The 19,085-nt window shown below is 44.8% G+C and overlaps 2 protein-coding genes across 2 annotated transcripts in view; one reads left to right on the top strand and one right to left on the bottom strand.

Annotated features, from left to right (window-relative positions):
- Positions 1-11,963, bottom strand: part of cdk8 (cyclin dependent kinase 8) — a 41,670-nt gene extending 29,707 nt beyond the window's left edge. The window contains exons 1-3 of the mRNA XM_060899843.1: positions 11,527-11,963; positions 1,366-1,441; positions 875-985 (exon numbers count right to left, since the gene is read on the bottom strand). Of these exons, the coding sequence (XP_060755826.1) occupies positions 875-985; positions 1,366-1,441; positions 11,527-11,654 (315 nt within the window). The 5' untranslated portion in view covers positions 11,655-11,963. The remainder of the gene's footprint in view (positions 1-874; positions 986-1,365; positions 1,442-11,526) is intronic.
- A 746-nt stretch (positions 11,964-12,709) lies between these two features.
- Positions 12,710-18,790, top strand: rnf6 (ring finger protein (C3H2C3 type) 6). The gene is made up of 4 exons (XM_060899842.1): positions 12,710-12,787; positions 15,552-15,707; positions 15,799-15,918; positions 16,204-18,790. Exons 2-4 carry the CDS (start codon positions 15,566-15,568, stop codon positions 17,991-17,993), a joined length of 2,052 nt encoding a protein of 683 aa, XP_060755825.1. The 5' UTR covers positions 12,710-12,787; positions 15,552-15,565; the 3' UTR covers positions 17,994-18,790.
- Positions 18,791-19,085: the final 295 nt, after the last annotated feature.

Here is a 19,085-nt window from a genome sequence, read left to right as displayed (position 1 = left end):
CTAAAAAAAGAACTGGGATATAGGGGTGAAGCTAATAAAAAAAAGGTAGGATATAGGGGTGGAGCTAATAAAAAGAGATGGGATATAGGGGTGGAGCTAATAAAGAACTGGGATATAGGGGTGGAGCTAAAAAAAAAACTGGGATATGGGGTGGAGCTAAAAAAGAACTCGGATATAGGGGTGGAGCTAAAAAAGGAAATGGGATATGGGGTGGAGCTTAAAAAAGAGCTGGGATATAGGGGTGGAGCTAAAGAAAGAGCTGGGATATAGGGGTGGAGCTAATAAAGAGCTGGGATATAGGGGTGGAGCCAAAGAAAGATCTGGGATATAGGGGTGGAGCTAATAAAGATCTGGGATATAGGGGTGGAGCTAATAAAGAGCTGGGATATAGGGGTGGAGCTAATAAAGAGCTGGGATATAGGGGTGGAGCTAAAAACAAACAAACAAACAAAACAAAAAAAGAATGTAGAACACCTTTTGAAATCCAGCCACAGAATTATATGTAACTGTGTTGCTGCAATTTAACATCTGTTAAAGCCTGTACTCAAACCTGCTAAAGGGCTGTGTTCGTCTGTGCACAGAACCATTACGTGAAGGGTTGCTTCACTGAATTTACACCCAAAACAAAAATTATTGGCACCCTTCACCTGTGTTTGGGTTACGCCCTCTTGTTAAACCTGTCCTTAAAATCATGTCTGATTTTATGTTTAAATATTTTTCTTGAATTTCAAATTTTTCTTTTCATGCCCGTTACTAGTCACCACCTAATAACTTTCAGAGAAACTGTTCCAACTTTCAAGAGCAGTGTTGTGAGATGGGAAACTAACTGACACAAGCGTGTGTGTGTGTGTGTGTGTGTGTATATAAACATTACCCAGAGGTCATGCTCTGCATAGTCAAAGAGAAGCCACACTTTGCGGTCTGCATGTGACAGGAAAACTTTCTGCAGTGAGATCACATTGGGGTGCTTCAGCTCTCGTAGCAGCTGTGTACGCACCACACACACACACACACACACACACATGCACAAATTATAAAACCTTGAAGACAAAACAAAAAAGAACTGATTCATGCACCGCTTTTGATTTTGCAGAATTATTATTTTGGGTGAGTGAGTTACTTTCAAGCCCGTCCCTTGTTCCTACAAAACCCGCCTCTTATCCTATGAATGCTGTAATCTCTTACAGCAATCTGGCAAAACTCGGCTCATTTAGCGTTTTAAGTTTTATTTGTAGTCAACACTGGCCGAGTTACAAAAATAGGATGTGATTAGGAGTTATAAGTTTTGACCCCCCATCCCCATTGGTTGTAATCCATCTTGTCGTTCCTGGAAAGATTCTATATACAGACCCAAAAAAAACTCACTGCTATTTCTCTGCATGCAGACATCGAGATCCCTGTGCCCTCAATCTGCTTCAGAGCGTACTCTTTATCATCCTTCCTGTAAATGGAGACATGACACACAGTTAGTTGTCACCGTTTCAATCCTGTAAATGAAATAGAAGGTGGGTGTGAACAGACTGATTAAACAGAGCTGCTTGCAAGAAGTTAAACAGAACAAAAACAAAGCAAGACTTCGCAGGAAATGAAGTGTATCTTTACAACATCTTTAGAACAGTTCCTGAGATCTTAAACTTGTACTTTTGCTCAAACTCCTGGTACACAACTTTGTGTGTGTGTGTGCCCGCATGCTCATGTGTTCACTGTGACGAAGGTTTTTTTTTGACTGAAGTCATTTTTAAACTTGCTTTATTTCTTAATTAACATGTTATTCAATTACGTTTTCGGTTTTAGTAACCTTATATCGTAACTCATATCGGCAACTAATTGCAATTAAATATTATACTCATCTCATCTGTAGCCGCTTTATCCTGTTCTACAGGGTCTCAGGCAAGCTGGAGCCTATCCCAGCTGACTACGGGCGAAAGGCGGGGTACACCCTGGACAAGTCGCCAGGTCATCACAGGGCTGACACATAGACACAGACAACCATTCACACTCACATTCACACCTACGCTCAATTTAGAGTCACCAGTTAACCTAACCTGCATGTCTTTGGACTGTGGGGGAAACCGGAGCACCCGGAGGAAACCCACGCGGACACGGGGAGAACATGCAAACTCCGCACAGAAAGGCCCTCGCCGGCCACGGGGCTTGAACCCGGACCTTCTTGCTGTGAGGCGACAGCGCTGACCACTACACCACCATGCCGCCCTAAATGTTATACTTATCGGCCTATTCGGTTTTTAGCCATGTTGAATTTAGTTTGTTTGGTCCACGGCAGGCGTCACTTATCCACGCAATCTTCACGAGACTTGTGCGAGACTTCGAAATGTGAAGTGTCAGCCAGGTGTTAGTGCCACCATTTTGAAAACTGTTTTCCAAACGAAGTATTGCACAAAAACGAGTTTAAATGACGATTACTGCCTACTTTTTTCAAACTTTCCTGATTGCTATCAAAACAAACGAAACTTCCGGCTTGATTACGTCAGCATTCGAAAGAGGGCGCACGCATCTTTTGACAACGTTGCCAGATGTTGGTCACTTTGATTTCCGCTGTACGTTTTACTTCCGTCCTACGATGTCTCGCACAGGTCTCGACGAATCTCGTTTACGGCCGTCGCTTTGACATATGGATTGATATATTGCAGAGCATATTTCAAACACTCAACTTGCTATAGCAGCGACAAAATAGCGATCAAAAATGCATTCCGATATTTAATAAAATGAGAAATAGAATTTTGATAGTAAAAAAATTTGCCTTCAGTTCTCCTTTAGGCATCTGCAAAGAAAACACACTGACGTGCACACATCTTGTGACACAAATATCCAAACATACTAGAACCACAAACGCATAACCAGACTGCTTTGTAACGCTGCTCCACATTATGCTATCAAATGACGACTAATATGAGGATCATTCGAGTGCTAGTCCTGGTCTGAAACAATAACAGGACGTTGCTATTCGACTCGTGATGATGGCAGAAGGTATTACGGCTCGTCGATAGAGTTTTATCAATAAATTAAACCATTTCAAAGCCAGAAAATGTCAAAGTGATCAGAACGATTCCTTCGTATTTAATTGCTTGGGGTCAGACGTCAAATCAATCCAAACCCTAATTTGTCGAATCACATTGTATTGGCTACCAGGTGCTACGGTGAGAAATGAACTGATCAGGCTGGAGTTTCCCAAACGCATCGTAGCACAAAGATCAATCGCTAATGCCTCGGTCACAACCGGCCGTACGTGCTCCTACGGCCAGTCTACATGCAAAAAACGCAAGAAAGGCGCGTGTGACGTGCTGATTTTCGAGCCGTAGACCGGCCGCAGAGGTTCTTTGTCATGTCAAACAAACTCTATGGGCGCTTACGTTTTTTTCAGGTTGCAAGACAAACTTACAGCCAACGTGCGTCTTTCTCCACAAACAAAAAAAACGCAGCGATTTGGGAAACGGCAAAAAATCGTACGTCCGGTTGTGACCTAGGCTTAAATGGTAGAGCGAGCAGCACAATGAACACTCTCTCTCCTAGTTAAGATGCTCTTAGTGTTAAGAGGCTTTTGGGAAACACGCCCCTGATCAGGATGGTACATTTTACGTCACGCCTCCGAACTTTCCCATGGATGTAGAAGTAGCTCACAGTGAATGAGAAGAAGCAGCACTGGCAAGTCCCATCCACTTGCTGCAAAACAAATCGGCTGTAGTTTTAAAGCGGCATCCGAACAAAACCATCTTTAAACACTTAAGAGGCTTAATGAGGCTCCGGCCGCCAGAGTGTCTGGACTTTAATGAGGCAGCGCTGGATGACACGAAGCGTCTCCATGCCAGTGTGTGGGTCACAGGCGCTCGGTCTCTGCGGCCCAGTGTGTCTCGCAACATGGAGATAAAATCCCATTGTATCGAGGCTTGTAAAGTTTTCTGAACTTTCTGTCCCATTATCCCGAGTGTCCAGGCTGCTGACTTGTCCTCCTCATGGTTTAATTCAAGAGGCGAACACAGCATTGCTGAAACATGACACAAACGCACGCACAAACTCACCGCAGTCACTTCGCTCACCTTTAAAGCACTGATCAAACTACAAATTGCTTAGTAACACTAACTCTGCTTCGTACCACACCATCGCTGATCAGTTTCCTCTAACAAAACAACCCCTCCGAGTTTCACCTTTCCGTTATTAAGACGAAGTATTGCAATATTGATAAATCCTTAATCGCGTCGTCTCGGCTGATACGGTGATCCTGCAACGTCGACGGTCATCACGAGGCGAGCTGCAGCTGAAAATCTCCCACAGCACAATAAAAACATTCTGTGCTTATCTGACAACTCGCACGCCAACTTTTTCCATTTACATCTGTGGGGAAAATAAAACCGAGCCGCTATAAAGCAGCAGGAGACGTGTTAAGCTGATGCGTATTTATTTTATTTCAGTCGAAAACGCAGATGTTTTCTGCGCGTGTGGTTTCTTCAGTCTGCTCAGGACGTACCAGACGCTTTGATTCCATTTTCTTTTAAGGACAACAGTTTGATTTGGGTTCCTTTAACAAATTGTTGCCACATGCTTTTTTTTTTGGTTCTCAAGATGTCTGGTTTAAATCAGGGTGATATTTTGCTCATCTCATCTCATCATCTGTAGCCGCTTTATCCTGTTCTACAGGGTCGCAGGCAAGCTGGAGCCTATCCCAGCTGACTACGGGCGAAAGGCGGGGTACACCCTGGACAAGTCGCCAGGTCATCACAGGGCTGACACATAGACACAGACAACCATTCACACTCACATTCACACCTACGCTCAATTTAGAGTCACCAGTTAACCTAGGTGGGGTTTACATTAGACCGTATCAGCGGATCATCAGATTAACGTTTTTAAAAACGATTAGCGTGCACACAGCAACGCCAATACACGGATACGCTAATCACATGACTAATTAGATGGCACGTAAGTTGAAATGTGTAAATGTGTAATTTCTCCTCAGCGGCTCGGCTCCGCAGACATCCTGCGCTCCAAATCACTCCGCCCTGAACAGCGAGTGCCCTCTGGAGGGTGTGCACTCCGGCCCTGCGCAGCTCACAGAGCGCGCGAGTGAAGCGCACGAGCAGTGATTCGGGACTGAGCCGCTGTGTGTGTGATCTCGGTGCATATCGGGCATGCGCAAGTCACTCACCACTTGCAAGTGGAAGGATGGCAAGCCTAAAGACAATCATAACTACACAATGGGCAGTATTTGCATCAGTATTTGCAGTATTTTCATACTTTTATACTCTTTAATGAAAGGTGATACAAGGCGGAAGTCCGCGCCGTTTTTCAGCAGTCGCGTCACATGACCAACGCCAGCGAATCAGGAAGGTGGATGTCACAGTGACGTTGTCCAATGACGACGTCAGCTAGAGCTCAGCACAGCGTATCCGCGTATCCTCAATGTTTACACAGCACCGGACCAGACACGATTCCCGTTTCCTGGCGTTTTAATGTGAACGGACAGTGCATCCGCAAAGAAAACGAGACAGATACGGTCTAATGTAAACTTGGCCCTAATCTGCATGTCTTTGGACTGTGGGGGAAACCGGAGCACCCGGAGGAAACCCACGCAGACACGGGGAGAACATGCAAACTCCACACAGAAAGGCCCTCCCCGGCCACGGGGCTCGAACCCGGACCTTCTTGCCATCACGCTTGCTGTACTTCTTAATTTTGCAGCAAAACCCATCATCCTTCATCATGCGTTCTGTTTGGAAAGTGTCCCTTACAGCCAGTATAGTAATATTCGGCTTTCTTTACTGACATACAAATGTTTTTCTGTAACATTTTATATTCTGCTGGAAAACTAATTTGTAAATCTAAAAATGTACAAATCATAAAAAAAAAGTTTGCACTAAAGAAAGAAAGAAATAGGTTATCGTACGTCAGAGATGGACGATGAAGTCAAATACGGCGACGTTATTCACAATCAGACAACGTAAAATTAAAGGAGAACTGAAGGCACATTTTTTTACTATCAAAATTGTATTTCTCATTTTATTAAATATCGGAATGCATTTTTGATCGCTATTTTGTCGCTGCTATAGCAAGTTATGAGTGTTTGAAATATGCTCTGTAATATATCAGTCCATGTCAAAGCGACGGCCGTAAACGAGATTCGTCGAGACCTGTGCGAGACATCATAAAGTCCTTCCCACGCCATGTGGCGCATCGGGCGGCGCCGATCTCCGTTTCCACAGCCCTCGGCCTCTCGCCTATTACATAGCTAGGGTTACAGTGGGGGGCTAGTCCTCTGGTAACCATGAAAGTTTAACTCCCCACTCACATCTGTATTGCAGTGTGCCTTGCCAAATGGTAGTAGGTACCATTTTTATGATGGTCTTTGGTATGACCCGACCGTGAGTAGAACTCACGATCTCCCGATCGAGAGGCGGACACGCTACCACTAGGCCACTAGACATCGTAGGACGGAAGTAAAACGTACAGCAGAAATCAAAGTGACCAACATCTGGCAACGTTGTCAAAAGACGCACGCGCCCTCTTTCAAATGCTGACGTAATCAAGCCGGAAGTTTTGTTTGTTTTGATAGCAATCAGGAAAGTTTGAAAAAAGTAGGCAGTAATCATCATTTAAACTCGTTTTTGTGCAACATTTCGTTTGGAAAACAGTTTTCAAAATGACGGCACTGACACCTGGCTGACACTTCATGTTTCGAAGTCTCGTGAAGATCGTGCGGATAAGCGACGCCTACCGTAGACTAAACGAACTAAATTCAACATGGCTAAAAACCGAATAGGCCGATAAGTATAATATTTAATTGCAATTAGTTGCCGATACGAGTCACGATATAAGGTTACTAAAACCGAAAACGTAATTGAATACCACGTTAATTAAGAAATAAAGCAAGTTTAAAAATGACTCCAGTTCTGCTTTAGGCTATGTGTCTTTACAGTATATACTGGGAAATAGAAAACTAATTTTGGTAGAAAATACAAACGAGCACAAAGAAAAAACAAACAGACAGACGCACGTGCGTAAAAGATTAGCGTCTCAAGCTGATAATGAAGCGGAGTGATGTAGCGGAGTCTGAGGAACTGTTGGAATTCACTCACCTGAACACTGATGCAGTGACAGCAGAGTGCTGGAGTTCAGGTTCAATAACCCGAACACATACCGTAACTACATCACCGCTTGTTTACTGCAATGCATTATGGGTGATCCCCGGGGTCAGCGCCGCCGTATTGTTTACTTTCGCCTTTGTTAAACACCGCATTATTTTGTCTAAGCGGTTTTAACCATGCCGCCTAAAGTGAATTGCTGTGTGCCTTACTGTCTCCACAACACAGAGAACACCTCATTTGAGCTTTTATCAGCTGCCAGTCGATGAGAAGAGAAGAAAGAAATGGATGAGTTTAATCCGCAATGAAAACCTTCAAACTGAATCAAAATGGACAAGTGTTTGTAGTTTACATTTCTCTGGTGGGAAAAAGACGGACTTAAAGGGGAACAGAGGGCAATATATAGAGTAAATATAACAATAAAACACACATTAACGAACCTTATTCAAGACTTACAAAAGTTTTTTGTTCTAAGGTTGGAAAGTTATAGTGTTTTGAAAGTAGCTCGAGCAAACTATTTCCGCAGTTTGAACAGCCCGCCATGATATTAATTTTATCCAATCAGAATGCACGTTCATTTTCTCTGCATAACACTCATGACGTATGTATGTGCCCAGTTGTGTTGGCTCATTGAGGTTGGGACTAGCACGTGTGAATCGGAAAGTAGGATGAATTGTAAGTGATCGGCTACACAATGCCACAGTGTGTTGCTTTCGGGTGTAATAACAGGACCGATTGAAAGCATAACGATCCTCCAGACGTGTCTTTTGCGGGATCTCTTCGTATGATTCGACAGAGCTGTCGCTTTCACTTGATGCACCCGACGCCATGATTACACGCTTCTCTCCTAGTGCAGTGGGTAGGGCTGACGTCACGGTCTTTTAAAAATGGCGACTCTTGTGCCGTTTAGCGTACCGACTATTATATTTACAATTACCAAGATATTTCGTTGTTTTCTAGTATATAAATTTGATAGAATACTTAAGAATATGTTACTTTGTCACATCAGCAACTGTATATATTATATTTGGTACCCCTTTAAACTGTGACCCAGGAATATTTCCATGGTCTGCGGAACTGTCTTCGGTTACAGAAGATTATAACAATCGACACTGTTCATCGTCTGAAACTAGCGATATTCCAAAGCCTGTAAAACAAAGAAGCATTTTTCGGCCTTTGCCTCTCAACGTACCGAAGCACTCGGCAGCCGAACGAGCCTGTCGGACCGATAAAACTCCCAAACCATGAAGGGCTCTCTTTCAGGTCTGTGTAATGTTCAGTGTACCTCACTAGCGGCATTTATTAAAGAAAATGCATTTATACTGAACATGACACGACAGATCAGCGGGTTTCCAAAGATATTTTTTTGTAATGTTTCCTGATATCAAGTTTTATTTAACTAATCACTCATTTATAAATGCTTTGATGCTGTTCATCTGGGCCCGGGATCACGACGCAATCTTAGACTTAAGTCAACAGGTGATTTTTCATAATAGTTTCCCGAACTGCATCTGTATCTTAACTTTCATTGTTCTGGATCAAGATTAAGTCCAAGGCGAAGATTTCATTAGAACAAAGCTTCTTAGAAAATGGTAAGGAATAACTGAAGATTAAAAGAAACAAATTTAGACTTTGCTTCATGATCCAATATATGTCCTCAGAAATAAGACATTCTCAGGTTTGATGTTGTTGTACAGCGTGGTAGACTCGGTCTCGACTCTTACCTTCTCACCAAGCTTAATTCGGATTCCGATTTTCCTGCTGTAAACCCTCGACATGTTATCCACCTCTTTAAATCACTAATTTCATCGTCTTCCACGACAGAGCACGGCAAAATCGCTTCTCTCACATCGCTCTCGTGTAAAATTAATCCGACATCCGCTATATCGCTCAGCTACCGACCCCGGCGATGCCCCACCATACATTGCGGTAAACAAGTGATGACGTAGTTATGCTTGGGGGCTATTCAAACAAGAATAAACAAAACTTAATGTTCACGCCACACCCATTTTAGGTGTTTAGACCCTACACCCAAATACAGATCCAGCGTCACTGTGCTACACTCCTAACATACGCGAGCAGACACACCGGATTACAGATTTTTTTTTCATGATGTTAAAGACATTCTGATAAACAGTTACAGTTCAAATTGGTTTCTGAGATAAACGTATTTTAATGAGAAATATTTTACTTTATATTCCGCATCAAAAAATTCCCATGGCTCACGTGACATAAAATAGCGCCACCATTGATTATGCAGTGTATCTCGTGATGTCAAAAATTTTTAAAAGTGGATATGGTGCGAGTCAGTCATGGGATATCCTGGATATAACATGAACTGATGTCAGAATTTCAAGCTATACAATCGACTCGAGTCACAGCTGCGAAATATATAATTTTTTTTCAGATTTATTTCTCATTCTTTGTGGATAACACTTAGTTTGGACTTTTTGGATCAGGGAGATAAATCTAATATACCAAGCACCGAGAGGCACCGGTTGAAATGATGGATTCTCTTCGGTGACTACCTGCGCCCCTCGCAAAAAAAAAATAGTACAATACCAGTCACCTCAGAGAAGCCATCATTTCAACCAGAGCCTCTCAGTGCATGGTATATTATAGATTTATATCTTTAACTGTTTCCCCCAATATCAGTAGCTTTCATTTAGAGCTTATTAGAAGCGGTGAAGGCTTTGTAGGTTATGTCTCTGGATTACTGATCAGAAGGTTGGTGGTTTGAGCCCCAGCACTGCCAAGCTGCCACTGTTGGGGCCCTTAACCCTGTCTGCTCACTAACCACATCGGCTCCACACAGAAACGGGGAAATGATGGCAGGCCGTGAACTGCTCGTTATTTTGGTCCATTCCTCACTTGTCAATATTAGATCATACCTCCATCAACATATCTTCTAACTTCATATCTTCTCAGTGCAAAGACATGCAGATTAGGTAAAATACCCAGCCACTGAGGTTGCACAAGCCAGCACATACTGAGTCCCAGTCCCAAGCCCGGATAGATTGGGGAGGGTTGTGTCAGGAAGGGATCCGGTGTAAAAATCTATGCCAAAAGGGTTGAAAATCAATTAGGGTGAAAACCCTGTATTCTTTCCCTGTCACAAACTATGTGATCTATATTGAAGAAAGAAAACTTTATTTGTCACATGCACACTTCAAGCACAGTGAGATTCATCCTCTGCATTTAACCCATCTGAAGCAGTGAACACATGCACACACACACACACACACCCAGAGCAGTGGGCAGCCACACTAGAGCACCCGGGGAGCAGTCGGGAGTTAGGTCAAAGGCACCTCAGCCCAAGGCCGTCCCATATTAACCTAACCGCATGTCTTTGGACTGTTGAGGAAACCCACACAGACACGGTGAGAATATGCAAACTCCACACAGAAAGGCCCTCACCAGCCACTGGGCTCGAACCCAGAACCCTCTTGCTGTGAGGCGACAGTGCTAACCACTACACCACCGTGACAAATTAACTTTTTTTTTGTGGCAATGATAAATTATTGGCACCCTCTCAGAAAATAAAGTACATTATTGCACCTTAGTCATACAACAGCTTATCACTGCATGGGGCAGTGCCTTCTAATGTACAAGTATTTGTACCCTTTATATACTGCTTGGGAACAGATATGGACCTTTCTTGCCCTGAAAAGGTACACATAGGTCCAAAAATGAGCCGCAGAGGGGACATTAGTGTAGAAGAAGAAGAAAGAAAAGAAAGCACAACTTTATTCATCACACACTTGTGAAATTTCCTCTCTGCATTTCACCCATCCGAAGCAGTGAACACACACACACACACACACACACACACACACCCAGAGCAGTGGGCAGCCACGCCAAGAGCGCCCGAGGAGCAGTCGGGAGTGAGAATCTTCACAGACATGTTTCCACGCATTTTGGGATGAGAACCCTTCGACTATTAGTCAGACAGAACTGAGGAAGCCTTTTGGACGAGAGGTGAAACGTTTTCAAGAATCTTCAAGCAAGTCCAGTTGCCCATTTCTACCACCCACACCACCAGCATAAGTGCTAATTATTGGCACCCCATCATCAGAGCCATCAGCACTAGTGTACAAAGACCAGGTGAAGTCAGAGATGATTTTATTCTCCTTTTCTGATCCTCAGGTTGATCAGATAAGTTTGTGTGTGATGTTCACAGGGCAGACCTGTCACCTGTCAGAGTGACGTCAAACACACACACACACACACACACAAGAAGAAAAAAAACCTCACACACAGATTTGAAGGCAATCGCACGCGCCAATCCCGGATATGAAATCCCAGTTTGGTGAAAGGAAGGAAGGAAGGAAGGAAGGCAGCGGTGATGGAGGAGGAGATGAAGCAGCATGCGTGGATAATTTGACAGAAAGCAGACGGGCACGAAGGCCTCGCCATGAAACCTCTCACTCACCCGTCTTTTCTCTTCGCCTTGTACACATGACCGTACGTCCCCCGGCCGACTTTACATCCCTCATACTCGAACAGGTCCTCCACACGCTCCCTCTCTCCGGTCAGTTTCACTTTGAAATCATAGTCCATTTTCACCGCAGCTTTGTTCCCGACCGCTTTTGTTGTCTTTCTTCCCTTTTAAAGCGCCGCTAACAGGGAGGCAACTTTACTCCGAGCCCCGCTCACACAAATGAGTTGCCTTCCCCCTTCGCGTCGCTCTTAATCCAGCTTAAATTCCCACATTTACCTTGTGCGATTTGTATCTGACAAATTAACCAGCTTTTATCCGCAGAAATCACTCGGTGTTATTGCGTTAACGGTCAGATTTCCTTAATTTTCCCCTGCAACTGCGCTTCCCAGCCGGTATCTCACTGGGGAGAGCTGCGCGTCGGCATACGGCACTGTCGCAAAGCGTCGTAAAAGCCGCTAATTGAGAAGACGGGCTTTGTGATGCACCACGTGGATTTCTTTTTTAACTCTTTATATGGAGAAACTAAAATTAAAAAAAACGAAGTTCGTAGACATTTCCAAAAAGCCCTCCATCATTCCTGTTTGGTGTCTGTGTACTTTCTGTCAACATATAGATAGTACACGAATACATTTAATAGCAACTACATATTCTCTTGAATGATTCTGAAAAGGCACCAATCACAAACACATCAGCTAAACGTAAAAAAAATGACAGGTTGAAATAAAAAGAAACAAAGATGAACCTTGACTTCAATAAGTGTTTTACGCATTTACATTATTATTATTATTATATATATTTTAAAACCTTTTTGGACCTATAATTATATCTGACAAGGAAACCACATGCTGTAAATTATACAGTAAATGACGCAACGAACTTGTGTGAATTTATAAATAGGAACGTGTTTTCATGAAAGATGTACCCCATCTGTCATATATTTGTGTGGCACTGCTGGTCCCATCTTAGTCCAGTTGTTTTCCCACCTATATTTCGACAAAGTTCACCTCCTGAGCTAGGATTGGTTAGTGGTTTGGTTTAGAGACGCAGACCGTCCGCCGATTAGATGAATCTCTTTAAATATTAACCAATCCTCATGGAGAAGGCGGGATACTAGGGCCGTTTATCCAATCGGAGTGTAGGAGGCAGGATTTGTTGTAATGCGGGTGGGAGAAAAAGATAACGCACCTAGGCTACATTTGTAATCAGAGCGAAGAGGAAAGAGGACTCGTCCATATTATAGCTGCTGTTTCAGGTAGTGAAAATATGCGTTTTTGGCTGTGTCATTGCAGCTTGTTCTGAGAACGCGTAGATTCGATGTTATTCACAAGTTTTGTTGGGTTTATCCATGAATGGTCATTTTTCGTGTGTCGGCTTTTTTTCTAGAATGATCAAATGGCTATTTTTCGTGAGTTAGCTGTTAGCTTGCTGGATGTCTTCTCGACACTAATAAACTTGCGTGCAAAATGACAGCTCGTTTTTCCTTGTTATTATCTCTTTAGAAGTGTGAATGTGGCGACGTTTTGTTGTTGAGCTTGTAACGTGATTTTTACAACGTTTTAAAGGAAACCCAGCGCTTCTTCATTGTGTCTCGGTTTCAGTGCTAGCTTACACGGTGCCCGACGTTTTCTTTGTCATGGCCCGCCCTTGGCTGGCGTTGATTGGAGATCCGGTGTGCCAGTCATCGTTGCTCGCTCTGTGATTGGTCAAGGACTTGATACCGTCACTTTAGCGCTCCGCTAGCTTTGCATTCTTCACCGTGGCCTGCTGTAACTGTGGCTTATTCCTGAATAATAATGGTGATTTAAATAGAGAGAGATGTTGTTTTGTTTATTGTTGTTATTCAGGCAGTTTAACTGGAAAGCTCTAAAAAACCTCGGCTTGAGAGCGAGGCTTTCCGGATCAGATTCTGGCGTACATTTTGAGCTCTTGCTTCTCTCTCATGATGGGTGTAACGTTATGTGACTGATGAGATTTACTGTCTGAGTAAAAATATAACCCTGTTTTCCATGTGTTAGATATTTGTCATGCGTTTGTAACCTTTTCTACACCATCTAGCACTTGCCAGGACATGTCATACAGTATGCAGGCTGATCTTCTTTCTCAAATTGTCACAACAACCTAACAATCCTTCATAATATCCTTCATAAGCCACAAACAGGTTGTACTAGGCTTTTAACCGCCATGTTGGTCTTTATTCAGTGATGGTGTGTCTCTCCAGGGGAAAGTAACTAGCATGCTCAAAAGGTCCCTAGAAGTCGCCAGCCGACGTCATGGATGAATTTGCATATTCCTTGCTTCGTCATGGTCATTTGCATATCAAGATTTGTTGCATGAAGATGGAGTGTTTTTTTTTTTTTGCAGACGTTTAGCATGGAGCAGATAGAAACCATGCTCTGAGAGGCTCTGGTTGAAATGAGGGGCGCAGCCAGTCACCAAAGAGGATCCATAATTACTGATACCTCTCAGCGCGTGGTATATTTGATTTGTATCGCTCATCAAGAAAAATCCAAAGTAAAAGTGCTATGAGATTGAATCTTGGCACAAACTCGCTGGAGGCAGCCATGTTTGTTATTTAGGTCAGAGCGACCTTTGACCTGCACATGTGCAATATGTAACCTTTTTATTATTTAAAAAAAAAGTGTGAAATTATATATTTTTATTTAAAAAAATTTTTTTTTTTAAACCATGCTGTCACCTGCATCACTAGGCATGATCATGATACGTAGATCTACACACAGAAATGCTCACGGAGCCCCAACTGTGACTCGAGTTGGTAACCCAACTGTTATTCAGAAAGCTGTTAAAACTATTGAATTGTGTGGATATTGTAATGTATTCAGTTGAAAATCCCCCTGGCTGAAATGTTAGTTTGTTTCAGTTGTATTAATTATTTTTCTGTCTTTTTTATTGTAAAAAAAAAAAATCTCAAGTCGGCCGTATAGCTTGATATTGTGAGATCAGTTCATGGTATAGCCAGGATATCCCATGACTGACATCTCATCTCATTATCCAGGGTACACCCTGGATAAGTCGCCAGGTCATCACAGGGCTGACACATAGACACAGACAACCATTCACACTCACATTCACACCTACGGTCAATTTAGAGTCACCAGTTAACCTAACCTGCATGTCTTTGGACTGTGGGGGAAACCGGAGCACCCGGAGGAAACCCACGCGGACACGGGGAGAACATGCAAACTCCGCACAGAAAGGCCCTCGCCGGCCACGGGGCTCGAACCCAGACCTTCTTGCTGTGAGGCGACAGCGCTAACCACTACACCACCGTGCCGCCGACTGACTCACATCATATTAAAAAAAAAAAAGTGGATTTCACAAGACGCATTGCTTAATCAATAGTGGAGCTATTTTGTGTCACATGACCCATCCTTGGCCAATTCCTGCACAGGAATTTTTTGATGAGGAATATTAAAAATAATAATAATTTATGACTTCTTATAGAAAGAAGTCGCATTGAGTCACAGTACCACAACATAAATGGATTGTGTTTACCTAATTCTGTTGTTTGTATCGAGAGTGCAGAGGAAAAGCTTTGATGAACGGTTGGGAAATGGATACAAAGGAAATGGTTACAGATGGAAGAACTTTTGTTTTTGTTAAATGTTCTTAAGAACAGAGTTTAAGACAAAGATCAAACAGCTGTGTGGATGTGGACAGGGCAAACAACAGTGATCAGTGGTTGTTGGTGTTAATGGGAACAAAGCTGATCAGTGATTGGTCAGTGGGAATGATGCTCATCAGCCACTGATTACTGGGAACAGTTTTCATACTGCAGTGCCTTGACCAAAAGATACTACTTTCTATAAGAAATAAGTCATACTCTTGATAAATAAGTTTATACTTTTTTGGGGGGGGGGTTCCTGATAATGAAATAACTATGAAACTTGACATTGGTATACAGCTATAAAGGATGCACAAACTTGTGCACTCCAGCGTGTAGTCATGTCCAGCTGCTCTAACAGTTTACATTTCTGTGTGTGGGCTACGGTGACCAGCGGTTTCCGTGGTGATGGACCCTCCCGGCGGGCGAGATGAGCGTCGCCGTCAGGCTGAGCGTCTTCGGCGGGAGGAGGCATACTACCACTTCATCAACGAGCTCAGTGAGGAGGAGTATCGGCTCATGAGAGACAGCAACCTGCTGGGCACGCCAGGTGATCAGCAGCATTCGGCAGCGTCAGGATGCTAATCCCAACACGCTGATGTTATGTTTGCTAAATTGTGTTCCTCTCTGCGTGTGTGTAGGTGAAGTCACAGCTGAGGAGCTGAGGCAGCGTCTGGATGGAGCCAAGGAGCGCGTGTCCTCGCAGCCTCGCTCTGAATCACGTCCACAGAACAGTGAGGCGGGACAGGAGGGCAGCAGTGGTGAGTTAGTGTGTTCACAGCAGCGAATAAACTTTGCCTAAAGTTTAGCTTCCAGCTGTGTGCTCTGCTCGCAACACTCACTCCCTCATTCACTGTTTTATTATAATAGATTGTGGTACAGAGCAGCAGTAAGGGAGACGCTTCTATATTCACAATCACACATATATAATAAAATAATTTAGAAAAAATTTATTTATTTTTTTTTTTATGTGCCTTGTGTATCATGAAAAATAATTTCTTACAAAATGACCCTGATGAGATCACTTCCTGGTGCCTGTGTTTCAGCTGCCGCTGAGCCGGGGGCCGAGAGCACCAACGGTGACTCTCTGCTGGAGTGGCTGAACACGTTCCGGCGCACGGGCAACGCCACTCGCAGCGGCCAGAGCGGCAACCAGACGTGGCGCGCTGTCAGCCGCACGAATCCGAACAGCGGCGAGTTTCGCTTCAGCCTGGAAATCAACATCAACCACGAGCAGCCCGAGCCAGGGGAACACAGCGACGCTTCTGACCCTGTCGAACTTCCTGTTCCGCAGAGGGCCTCTGCATCTATACGCACTCCCCCGAGGCCTGCGCCCTATTCCACTCAACACCCCTCCTCTTATTCTACAACCAGGCCCACTCTGGGGAGGCGGGCTCAAGCCAGGCGCACCCGCAGTAGCACTACCCCACCCATAACCCCGCCTCTGATCTCACAGGCACCGTATACGAATTTGAGAAGGAACCTTGCTTTGCCTCACCCAGCATCGCTTCCTCCTCCTCCTCCTCCTCCTCCCCCTCCCCCTCCTTCACAGGCCACGCCTACATCCTTGCCTCAAGAGCAGGATAGTATTAACAGTGTGCAGGGTCAAGTCCAGCTGCAGCCTCCTTTACTGAGTAATGAGGAGGAGCAGGAAGCTAATGATGCTCCAGACTGTCCAGAAGCTGCGTCTCAGGCCAGCGTGCAGGGGGCAACAGCTAATCGTGAGGCACGCAGAACTCGTTCCCGTGGCCGGGTCCGCCGGATAGCTCTGTCCCGGTCCTCACGCCGTAGCCGCTCACCTCTGGATAGAAACTCTGCCCGAAGCTCTAGCCCCACCCCCAGCAACAGTGCTCCTGCGATAGAGTCCACCGGGAACACGGCGGCTGCTGCTGCTGTGGAGATGGTGGAAGTTCCTGCTGAGCCGACGGCACCGGTGGAATCCGCCCCTGAAGTGGCCACTGAGGAAGGTGAGACTCCCGCATCAGGCGCAGCAGGAGGCGTCCGCCGGCACCCAACTATCATGTTGGATTTGCAGGTGCGCCGAATCCGGCCAGGCGAGAACCGAGACCGGGATAGCATCGCCAGCCGCACACGGTCTCGTGCCCGCGCTGCTGAAAATACAGTCACCTTCGAGAGTGACAGCGGCGGCTTCAGACGGACCATCTCGCGCTCAGAACGTGCAGGCATCCGCACTTACGTAAGCACTATCCGCATTCCTCTGCGCCGCATCTCAGAGACAGGTCTGGGCGAGCCGAGTTCCACAGCGCTGCGCTCCATCCTGCGGCAGATCATGACCGGTTTCGGAGAGCTCAGCTCTTTAATGGAGACCGAGGCAGACCCGGAAGGCTCCGCTCCTGGACAGAATGTAGGAGTCAACGCTGCATCTCAGACCCAGCGTGCGCAGGGTGGTGAAGCCACGACAGGGAACGCTGTAACCGATTCGGGACGAGAGAGTGGAGCAGTGGGTGAGGCTGGCCAGGTGAGGGTGGGCACTAACGGACGGGACACGAATAACCTGGTTGAGAACGGCACCTTGCCTATCCTGCGGCTGGCGCATTTCTTCTTGCTGAACGACGAGGAGGACGACGAGCACCCACGCGGTCTCACCAAAGAGCAGATCGACAATCTGGCCACGCGCACCTATGGCCAGGCGAGCCTAGAGGGCGAGCAGGGGCGTGCCTGCAGTGTGTGCATCAATGAGTACGCCCAGGGCAACAAGCTGCGCAGCCTTCCCTGCGCACATGAGTTCCACATCCACTGCATCGACCGCTGGCTCTCGGAGAACAACACGTGCCCCATCTGCAGGCAGCCCATTCTGTCCAGCCATCAGGACTGACTCCTTCCCTCCATCGCTCCTGTACATAGCGCTTCAGCTGTTCCACCCGTTCCGTCATCAGATCCCACTGTATTCAGCTGTAGGTAGAACCAAAAGAAGAAACGACACGGATAATTAACAAAGCTTTATTTTTTTAGACCTGTGGCTTTTTTTTGCCCCCCCCCCCATCTGCCTAGTCCTCTCCATCCTGCTTCAGGGTTCCGTTAACAAAATGCAGCAGATATGATCTGTGACGAGTCAGTGTTAGCAAAAGCTAATCTTCAGCATTTCACTTAATTTCATTAAATGTATTTTATAGATTGATCTGTACATGCCAGACTACGAGAATTGTAAATATATGAATGCCTGTGCTTTTTTTTATTTTATTTTATTTTGTTTTTGTTGGGGGGCAAGAGTTTGATGTTGATCCCACAGTATAGAAACCTGCGTAAGATAAGCTCCTCTTTGAATCGATTTGAAGTTTAGTTTACTAAGACAGCACGCTCTCTTAACAGAATGTTGCATTTTTAAGGCTTTTAACATTTGTAGCGTGGCGCGTGGTCAGTCAGGGCGTGGTGGCTACGGACCCCTGCTCCCTGCTGTTTGCAACAAATTCATGGTTTTATGATTATAGTAATTGAAATGGCTGCAAGCCGCTTAACACTACATGCTGTAATGGTATGGACTGAATACTTTTTTTTTTTCTCCACTTCACTTTTCTGACAAATAATTTTATTAATAATAATACAGTGGTGCTTGAAAGTTTGTGAACCCTTTCGAATTTTCTATATTTCTGCATAAATATGACCTAAAATATGAGATTTTCACACAAGTCCTAAAAGTAGATAAAGAGAACCCAGTTAAACAAACGAGACAAAAATATTATACTTGGCCATTTATTTATTGAGGAAAATGATCCAATATTACATATCTGTGAGTGGCAAAAGTATGTGAACCTTTGCTTTCAGTATCTGGTGTGACCCCCTTGTGCAGCGATAACTGCAGCTAAACATTTGCGGTAACTGTTGATCAGTCCTGCACACCGGCTTGGAGGAATTTTAGCCCATTCCTCCGGACAGAACAGCTTCAACTCTGGGATGTTGGTGGGTTTCC

The sequence above is a fragment of the Neoarius graeffei genome, chromosome 19 (assembly GCF_027579695.1).
Source record: "Neoarius graeffei isolate fNeoGra1 chromosome 19, fNeoGra1.pri, whole genome shotgun sequence".
NCBI classification, from domain to species: domain Eukaryota; kingdom Metazoa; phylum Chordata; class Actinopteri; order Siluriformes; family Ariidae; genus Neoarius; species Neoarius graeffei.
The sequence above is the reverse complement of the archived record's forward strand: the minus strand, read 5'-3'. Positions and strand labels throughout refer to the sequence as shown.

Coding starts and splice junctions, on each gene's coding strand:
- rnf6 (XM_060899842.1), top strand. CDS start 15,566: ATGGACCCTCCCGGCGGGCGAGATGAGCGTCGCCGTCAGGCTGAGCGT. Junction 15,708..15,798: donor CAACCTGCTGGGCACGCCAG/GTGATCAGCAGC, acceptor GCGTGTGTGTAG/GTGAAGTCACAGCTGAGGAG. Junction 15,919..16,203: donor GGGACAGGAGGGCAGCAGTG/GTGAGTTAGTGT, acceptor CCTGTGTTTCAG/CTGCCGCTGAGCCGGGGGCC.